The sequence below is a fragment of the Bos taurus genome, chromosome 3 (assembly GCF_002263795.3).
Source record: "Bos taurus isolate L1 Dominette 01449 registration number 42190680 breed Hereford chromosome 3, ARS-UCD2.0, whole genome shotgun sequence".
Lineage (NCBI taxonomy): Eukaryota > Metazoa > Chordata > Mammalia > Artiodactyla > Bovidae > Bos > Bos taurus.
In genome coordinates, this window is record NC_037330.1 from 118,511,858 (window position 1) to 118,521,509 (window position 9,652).

The window sequence follows — 9,652 nt, forward strand, 5'->3', positions numbered from 1 at the left end:
GGGAAGAAGGGAAGGAAAGTAACTCCACAGGCCCCTTCCCTCCCTCGCCCAGGGCAGGCAGAGAGCTGCTGCAAGCAATTAGGTAGGTCTCTACAGTAATGCAATTAGGATTTAGTTAAGAAAGTCATTAGTTTTAAAATAACTTGAGCTTAATTTCTGCAACACTTTATTTGAAAATTGTGTCACAGCAGGTCAATTTACAACATGCAATAAAGAAAACACTCGTATCAGCTGCTGCAAGTTATTACAAATTTCTGATGTGCATTAAATGAGTACACTGGGTTCCACCCCCGGCCTTTCCGACTGATACGCACGATCTCCTGCTATAACAGTGTCAAATAATTCAACGCTCAATGTAAATACGAGATAATTTGCTTCGGATGCCACAGTGTGAGCTTGCGATGCCGCCAAGAGCGGCTCCCGTCACCTGGGCAGGACGGGGCCCAGGGCTCGGCCTGCCCGCACCCCTCGGGTCGCGGGCGCCCCACCCCTGCCGTTCCGGTCCGGGGCACACACACCCGGCGACGGCGCACCCCCGCCCGCCCGCCCGCCCGCCAGCCCCGGGAGGGACGTTTTTCTGCAAACTCACAGCCTCGACAAAGTTATATAAACGGCGCCCGCCGGGGCTCCGGAGCCCCCCGGCCCACCTGCCGAGGGCTCGGCCTGGACGGGAGCGGGCGCCCCGGGGAGGCCCGCCGGCCGTCCTGCGCCCCTGCCCCGCGGGCGGCCCCCGCCGGGCCGGGGGGCTGCAGCAGGGAAGGTCCGGGACGGGCTCCGGCTCCGCTCCGGACGACCGCGGGGCCGCGCGGCCTGGGCGCACGGGACCGGGCCGGGGCCAGGCCGGCCGGGCGGGCGGACCCCCGGCGTCCACCTGCCGGGCCGGGCGGCGGGGGCGTGGAGGCGGGCGGGCGGGCGGCCTGCGGGCGGGCGGGGGGCGGACAATGGCCCGCGGGCCGGGCCGGGGCAGCGCTTACCGCGGCGGCGGCGGCGGCGGGCGCTCCGAGCCGCATCTCCTCAGCCTGCGCCGCCACCACCACCACCACCGCCGGCGGCGGGCGGGCGGGCGGGCGCTCGGGCGGCGGCGACGGCGGGGACGCGGCCGCGGCGCGCCGGGCCCAGGCGGCTGAGGCGGCTGAGGCGGCGGCGCGGGCGGGCAGGCGGGCGCGCGGGCTCGGGCGCGGCGGCGGCGGCGGCGGCGGCGGCGGCGGGGACGGTGCTCCGCAAGCGGCGGCCCCACAACCTCCCCTCCTCATTCACAAAAAATTGACCCACGTTGAACCATGATGCTGCTCCCCCCCTCCGGCACTGAGGCGGGCGCTGATAGGCCAGCTCCGACGCCCGTCAGCGGCCCCGGCCCCGCCCTCCCGCCGTCGGCCCTGCGGCCATTGGCTGCACCGGCCTTGCATCACCTCCCCTCGCGGGCCCCTCCCTCCCGCCCGGTTTCTAATGAAGAGCTCGTCAATTACGGCTCGGCCCCGCCCTCTGCCCGCCCTCCCTGGGCGCCCGGCGGCCCTCCCATTGGCCCACTGGGGGGTCGCGGGAACAGCCCCGCTTGGTCCCGCCCATCGGCCCCGCGGCCTCCAACTCGCTAGGCCCAACGCCCTCCGAATGCCAGGGATGCTCCGCCCCCGCCCGCCTCCTGGTCCCCATTGGCTGCCGAAGCTGCCAATCCCAGGGGCGGGGCTATCAGAGGACGCTCCAGGCACCAGCTGGAGGGCGCGGGACTGTTGGGAAAGTGCTGGGAGTACAGGCGGGTGGTGACAGTCAACACGGGCCGTGGCCCAGGCGAGCCTCGTTCGCCACGCCCAGAGAGCTGCGCCGCAGGGCCCAGCGGTGAGGGCCGGACGGGCCACGCTTCTGGCGAGGGGAGGCTGAGGCGCGGGCTGAAGAGGGGAGCCGGTGAGGCCCGGCCACGGCCGCCATCTTGGGTACGGGCAGCGGTCACATGGTGCGGCCTGCTCCCGGCGACGCAGGGTGGTGCGAAGGCCGAGTGCGCAGGCGCGAGGGCCTCGCCCTACCCCGCGGCGGGAACGCGGCTTTGGGGGCGCGGGGCCCGGCCGGCCGGCCTGCCCGGCGGGCGCGGAACGAGCGCAGTGCGCCTGCGCCGGCGGAGGGCCAGGGGCAGCGCGAGCGCTCTTCGAGTCCGGTCCGAGTTTTCCGGTCTCGGGCGGAGGCCGCAGAAACGTCCTCCCACCCACTTTCCGGTCGTTCCGGGCGCGCGTGCACCTCGGGCGGGGGTCTCGGCCAATCCGTTCACCCCGAGTGCTCAGCGTCTGTGCTGTGCCCTGCCGAGGCCTTCAGAGACTCCCGTTGAGCCGCACCCCCGGAGGGCGTGATGGGGTCTGCGGCGAGATCAGAGCTGTGAAGCCCACTGAGCAGCCCATCCCGAGTGTCACACCTGCGTGGGGATAGCCCTGCCAGCGTTGGGGGGGATGCTCCTGCAAAGGATGGAGCCTCCAGAGAAGAAAACACTTAAAACAGTGGTGTTCAAACTGCAGCCCTTGCGGAACTGTTTTGTTTATTAAAAAAAAAAAAAAAAGCTTGCTGTAGTAAAAATGCTGCATGGGATCTCTATGGTTCTAGAATGACTTCGCTTCCATGAAACTTGATTCCTTGCAAGAGACTTTGAACCTTTCAGGATATGTCACACCAAACATGGTGACCCGTGCTCAAAAAACTTGAGATTTAACAGCCAAATGTTGTTAGATAACAGTGTTGTGTTTCAACTAAAGCGACTTTTTTCCTAGAAAGCAGAATATGGGGAGCTCACCTGAGCACTGCATCCAAGGGTGTTTTTTCCCCCTCAAAGGTAAAATGTCCTTAGGTGACAGGCTTTGTAACGTGAAACCGAAGACCAGAGTCGTAGGTGAGGATGGGCTTCCCTGGTGGCTCAGACCGTAAAGAATCCGCCTGCAGTACGGGAGACCTGGGTTGGATCCCTGGGTCGGGGAGACCCTTTGGAGGAGGGCATGGCAGTCCACTCCAATATTCTTGCCTGGAGAATCCCCGAGGACAGAGGAGCCTGGCCGGCTATAGTCCTTGGGGCCGTAGAGAGGAGACACGACTGAGCGACTAAGCACAGCAGCACAGGTGAGGATATACATACAGGCAGGTAGGATAAAACAGGAACACTTCTTAGCTGGAGAACTTGGTCGAGAAGAAAAATCGGGTGGACAGACTGCTAAAACTGATGATGTTATCAGAGATCATTGCCTTAAGGGAGGGTGCTGAGCCTACACCCTCTAGCCATTGTTACACCGAGAAAAAAAGCCACTGATAACCTTCATCACTGATTGGCTTAAAGCTTGAGCTTTTCCAAGTTTCCTGGCCCAGATGCTTTTTCAGAGGAGAAAAGTAGAAGGAATTCTGTTTTAATAAAAAATCACTACTTTGTGTCATCTTTTGTGATTATTTTGTTAAATTCTTCAGAGTTTAAATTGGAGAATAGGCCAGTTTAACTGTCAATCTTAGAATACCCTAGAGACAGAGTCTGACAAAGTGAATGGATAGGATGCTGACAGAGACCCGTGATGCCTTATGAGGGCCTTTCCGTTTGGAAATGAGCAGAGATTGGTTTTAATATCCTTGGTAGGTGATTCTTAGGAGAAATGTAGCTACATGGGTTAAAACACAATTTTCAAAATGAAAAAGTATTTTGCAATACGTAACTCCAATACTTTGGCCACCTGATGTGAAGAGCTGACTCATTTGAAAAGACCCTGATGCTGGGAAAGATTGAGGGCAGGAGGAGAAGGGGATGACAGAGAATGATATGGTTGGATGGCATCACTGACTCAATGGACATGGGTTTGGATGGACTCCAGGAATTGGTGATGGACAGGGAGGCCTGGCGTGCTGCCGTTCATGGGGTCGAAAAGAGTTGGACACGACTGAGCGACTGAACTGGACTGAACTGAAAATGTCTTGAAATAATAAGTAATGATTAGCAAACCTTGGGCAGTGTAAATAGTAGTGCCTGTCCTAAGCTAGCTTAACTTTGAAGCAAATGAGTGGTGAATGGCAAAAATTTAAAACAGACACAGCTGAAGGAGATGACTACTAGTGACCTGGGCAGTAATGGAAGCAGTACCCTTATCAGATTTTCATGGAAGGTGAAACAAGGCCAGAGGCTGAGGAACATTTAGATAAAAATCAAGGTACAAAGTCATTTCACAGATGATTTAATGTGTACAACAGTCAGGAGAAAATGCTGCCTATATGTCTAGTAAAACTCATTTAAGTGCATAACGAGAGAGACGGGCCACAAGGAAAAGTCCCACCAAGGGTTCTGGGATGTGGATTCTAAGCCAGACTCGTTAAAAGGTAGAATCCCAGCCCAGAAATGAGTAGGCTCCTTTCTCTGCCACTTAGGCCTCCTGGGAGTCCCAAGAGCTCCTCCAGGTGAGTGAGGGCCTGGCAAGGATGAGGCCCAATTCCCTCTTCTGCAGAAGAGGAATGTGGGGGCCTGGGCAGCTGTGTCTGTCCACAGATCTCTGAAACACCGTCTGGCCGAAGGAGACCTGTTCACAGCAGGTAGCAAGAGCTCAATACCGCAGGTCTGCACACTATGAGAGGAGTCTCTAAGGCTGGGGCTGAGGTTCAAGGCGGAGGGATGGCCAGGATGCCAAGTGCCGTCCTCATGAGGCTTCCTACAAAGGCGTTGCACAGGGTCCCAACTCGAAGAACACAAATCCCGGTGTTAATTAAAGTCCTTTGCTCAAAAATAAAGATGCCACCAAAGACTCAGAAAAAATTAAGTTAAAAATCTAGAATTAGTACAGCAAGGTGGTCAGTTATAAAGATCTTCCCCAGTAGTATATTGGACGTGTTCCAACCCAGGAGGCTCATCTTCTGGTGTCGTATCTTTTTGCCTTTTCATCCTGTTCATGGGGTTCTCTCAGTAAAAATACCGGAGTGGTTTTTCCATTTCCTCCTCTAGTGGAGCACGTTTTGTCAGAACTCTTCACTGAGACCCGTCCATCTCTGGTGACCCTGCACAGCAGAACTAGGAGCTTCATGGAGTTACGCAAGCCCCTGCGCCAGGATAAGGCTGTGACCCATGCAGGGGGGATAAAAAACTGATATATATGTTAATATTTATTGAATATTTGCCATGCGGCAACCATTGTGCTAAGCCCTTTTTATGCATTAGAAAAACACAATGGAAATTTCCCAATCTACGTTAGCAAAAGAACATTTTCAATACCTAAAGGTAACATGAAATCCCAATGGAACTTCGTGGGAGTGGACAGAATGGTTGACTAGTTCAGCTGGAAGGATAAACATTTGAGAACAGTCCAAAAGGAGAGAAATCAGAGAGAAACTGCTCCCAGAAAACAAAATGTATTATCCAGGCTCCATAATGACAATTGCTCGGTCCTGGCTGAGATCGATGGAAAATAATAGAAAGTAAAAGAAACAGCCCCAAGCAAGTGGAAGAACTCTATCAGATATCCAGCCAGTATGTGTGCTCTGTGCAAGTACCAATTTCTAAATATTTTGAACATCACTCTTGTAAGGATTTAAAATATAATAAAGGCAGCTTTTCAAATCAGTGAGAAAACGGTGTGGTAGGACCCTTGTCAATCATTCAGAGAGAAATGAATGAAGTTGAATTCCTACCTTATTAGATGGAGTAAAGATTTAAGTGTTAAAAAATAAAGGCCATAGAAGTATTAAGAAAAAGTTGTTAGTTGACATATCTCTAGGGTTACAGAATAGGACACTGCCAACAGTTGTAAAGGGAGATGTTGATAAATTTGACTATGTTACATTTATAATTTGGGGTATCATCGGCAAGGAACTAGATAAAGTCTCAATTGGGGCATATTCCTGCAAGGGAATATTACTCAGTAACAAAAAGAATGAACTACTGACACAGATCACAGATAGATGGATGTCAAAAACGTGGTAAAAAAACATCTGATCGGAAGATTAGATACTACATGACTCCATTAACATGAACTTCGGGAACCACTCCTTGTTTATGAGGCTGGCAGTCAGGAGCCTGGTTCTGTGGTGGGGCAGACAGGGGACCAGCTGAGAACCAGGCATAAGAGCACTCTCTGAAGCGGTGGAGACACATTACTGGGCTGGGAGTCACACGGGGTGAACACTGAGCAAAACTCTTGAGATTTAAGAGCTGTGCCCGTCACAGAGATCTTAACCTCAAAAGGAAGAGCGTTGAAGGCAGTACGGCCCCGATACGGGGCTGGAGTAAGGGGAGGAGAGGGGACTCCCGGTGCGTAAAAAGACAAATTAGCTTAACAGACGAATGACTGGGGAAGGTCATCGTGTCTCAGGAAAGCCTGGTCTCCTTCACAGGTACGCTGCATTCAAGAAGAGAGACAAAGATGAACATTCCAAGAGTGGGGCGGGCTGGGACATGAAGAGGGAGCACAAAGGGAGAAATGCCCTGTGAACATGATGAAACACCCCACTTCCTAACAATAAGAGAAGTCTGGTGCCCTATCTACCTGTTTTATGACACCAAATGCCAAGAAGTGGGCACTGTTACACCTTGACAGCAGGTGTCAACGGGCAGAAACCTTCAGACCGGTACTTAACTAGACACACACTAGTTATTTTACCGGAACGTTTTGCATATTTTCATCTTGTGACCCCCTACCTCTAGAGCTTCATTCTAACACAATAAATGTGGATGTTGATAAAGACTTACCTACAAGCATCCAACAGTGATTGGAAGATATATGGATATCTGTATGTCTCCAAGTTTACAAAAATAGGGGACTTAATACCATGGAAAGAAATTCACACGATAGTTCTAAGTGACAAGGAAGAGCTTTAAACATCATCACAGCTCAGTACAGGTTTTATAAACACGAGCGTGTGTAGACACGGAGGAGACAGGAAGACATCCATCAGAGTTCCAGGGCTTGCTTCACACAAGGTGCTGCTCTCCATTTGCTCATCCTAGCCTTTCTGAATTCTCCAGTGCACATGGATTACTTCCATGTAAAAAAAAAAAAAAAGATTCTCCAAAAGGACATGAAATTAACCCAGAAACATGTGGGGCAAGTAGCTGAGAGACTCTGTCAGGCCAGTCAGTGGTGCGCAGGACTGCAGGACAGGTGGGAGAAGCTGCCAAGTTGGAGAGGGTGGTGTGTGCAGGGGTCTTAGGAGGTGGGCTCAAGTTTCGTCCCCCAGCCCTGAGGACTCCGTCTCTTCCAGGCACCTCTCTCTGCGGCCTGACAGTGTGCCAGGCCGCTGGGCTCCTCCCAGCCAGGCGTTGGGCTCTGATCGTTGTTGGGTGGAGGAGACCTCGCCAGGTCCCTCCCATCGACACCTGCCAGAGAGGGCTACCCCATCTTCCGTGTTTGTCTGCAGCCGTCTCAGGTTTTGAGATACAATCTGGAGGTCGGCAGTGTGGAGGCAGGTGCAGTCATAGGAGGAGGGAGGCTCAGGAGGGGGTGGGCAGGAGGGTTGCATGTAAACAGCAGGAGGAAGAAGGGGACCCAGAGGCCGGAGGTAGGGGCGCCTGGAAGGGGTTCTCGTGAGATGCCATTGCAGGTGAGTGAATGGGGGATGAGAAAATCCATTTGAGCATGAGGGCATTTGGAGGGGTTTAACTGCTGAGGGTCTTAGCCTAGGTCCCCCAGAGCAGAGCCTAACACAGGGCTTGAGCACCAGCAGCTGCTTGGAGCCATGATCCCAGGGGTCTGGGGTGATGGAAAGAGGGGCTGGGGACAGGGGGCTGGGAAGTAGGGAGGGTCGATGCCAGGCTGTGTTGTCCCACTGGCCAGAACTATCTGCTGAGGGCAGGACAGGGGCGAGTGCTCCCTTGCAGAAGAGGCTCCTGCGTGGCTGCAGGAATGGGTTCTGCCATTTGGAGGGCGAATCTGAGGCTCTACTTACTAGAACCAGACCTGGAACGGGGAGCCTGGGCCCCAGGTGGGAACCAGCACCCCGCCCCACACACTTCCCACTCTGGGGGTAAGACCCGCTGGAGGAGGGGCAGAGGGGGTCTTGGAGAGTGTGAGTCCAGGTCAGGGGCCCCTCTTCTCTGGTCAAAGAGAAGGACCAAAAAGCCCGGGCAGGAAAAGCCTTGACCAGAAGGAGACTCCAAAGACAAAGAGGAAAGGGTGTGAATGGATTTGTTGTTGTTGTTCAGTCACTCAGTCATGTCTGACTCTGCGACCCCATGGACTGCAGCACACCCAGGCCCCTCTGTCCTCCACTGTCTCCTGGAGCTTGCTCAAACTCGTGTCCATTGAGTCAGGGATGCCATGCAACCATCTCATCCTCTGCCGTCCCCTTCTCCTCCTGCCTTCAATCCTTCCCAGCATCAGGATCTTTTCCAATGAGTCAGCTCTTCGCATCAGGGGGCCAAAGTACTAGAGTTTCAACTTCAGCATCAGTCATTTCAACAAATATTCAGGGTTGATTTCCTTTAGGATTGATTGCTGTTCGAGGGACACTCGAGAGTCTTCCCCAGTACCACAATTCAAAAGCATCAGTTCTTCAGTACTCAGCCTTCTTTATGGTACAAGGATAGAGACATGTTTCTAGGTGTGGGGGTGGGAGGCTGGGGATGGCATCTTGATTGTATAGTAGATAAGGTCACAGCTGAGAGAGAGGAACCAGTGCAGGCTGGCAATAGTAGCAGCATGCAGCAGCACTCATGCCTGCTTCGAGCCCCGTGTGTCGGAAGCAGCCTGAGTGGGTGCTGGAAAGGGGGCTGGAAGGCATAGCCAAGTGGTGTCAAGGGCCTGGCTGAAGCCTCAGGTAGTGTGTGTATTTGATGGCAGCAGGCCCTTTGTTTGTTCTGTTAACTCAGAAGCTACATGCAAAGAAGGTGCACAGTTGGACGGATGAAGGGTCGGTGGCTGGGATGAAGAGCCAGAGAATGGGGACCCTGGGTGCTGGCCACACTGGGGGTGTGATTCACCATGGGGTCCAGCTGGATGGGACAGGAAGTGGGGAGAGCTAGAAGAAGGGCCGAGCAGAGGAACTGGGGGTTTTGTGAACTGCATCGACGGGCGGGCTCGGGTTAGGGGCAGAAAGCACTGGAGATGTGGAAGGCCATGGAAAGATGTTGTTCCTTGCAGTTTAATTTCGGCAGTGGAGGAAAGGGCAGAGAGCAGGACTCAGACAGCCTGGAAAGAGTCTCCTTGCAGGAAACATAGGAAGGCTGTCTCGAAGATAAGGCTTTTAAAAACCCAGAGCCAAGTGCACGAGAAAGTAAGGGGAATCCCAGAGGGCAGCTGTGAAGAAGGAGACGTGGATGAGCAGTCTCCTCAGTGATGTCTTCGTCAGGAGGACCCTTTGCTGGGTGCTCTAACCAGGGCTTGGGTCTTGATGCCCAGCTGTGGAGTCGGGTGTGAGGTCCTTGTACGGACCTGGGGTTTTCAAGCTCTGCATCCTGGGTGAAAGGACAGACTCGGAAGAAATCTGCCCACTGGAACAGACCAGGAAGAGTATCTCTTTTCACCTTGGCTCTCAATAGGGAAAGGGCTCCCCTGGGAACTTGCCACAGGACTTCCCCTTTCAGGTTTGAATTCACACCACCTTCAGGATCTGGGAACTCAGGCCCAAAAGGTCACATAAAAACTAGTCCAGGGATGGGGTACTCTCAGGAGTGCCTGGTAGAAGCTGACAGCTCTAGCCAGGGAAACGCTGCAACCCACAGACC

The 9,652-nt window shown here is 54.2% G+C and overlaps 2 protein-coding genes across 6 annotated transcripts in view; one reads left to right on the plus strand and one right to left on the minus strand.

Annotated features, from left to right (window-relative positions):
- Positions 1 to 1,272, minus strand: part of HDAC4 (histone deacetylase 4) — a 291,684-nt gene extending 290,412 nt beyond the window's left edge. For all 5 annotated transcript variants that reach the window (XM_059885255.1, XM_059885254.1, XM_059885252.1 and 2 more), the window contains exon 1: positions 975 to 1,272. The gene's annotated coding sequence lies outside the window, so the exon portion shown is untranslated. The remainder of the gene's footprint in view (positions 1 to 974) is intronic.
- Positions 1,273 to 1,280: 8 nt separating this feature from the next.
- Positions 1,281 to 1,592, plus strand: LOC112445916 (basic proline-rich protein-like). The gene has a single exon (XM_024989865.1). It carries the CDS (start codon positions 1,281 to 1,283, stop codon positions 1,590 to 1,592), a length of 312 nt encoding a protein of 103 aa, XP_024845633.1.
- Positions 1,593 to 9,652: the final 8,060 nt, after the last annotated feature.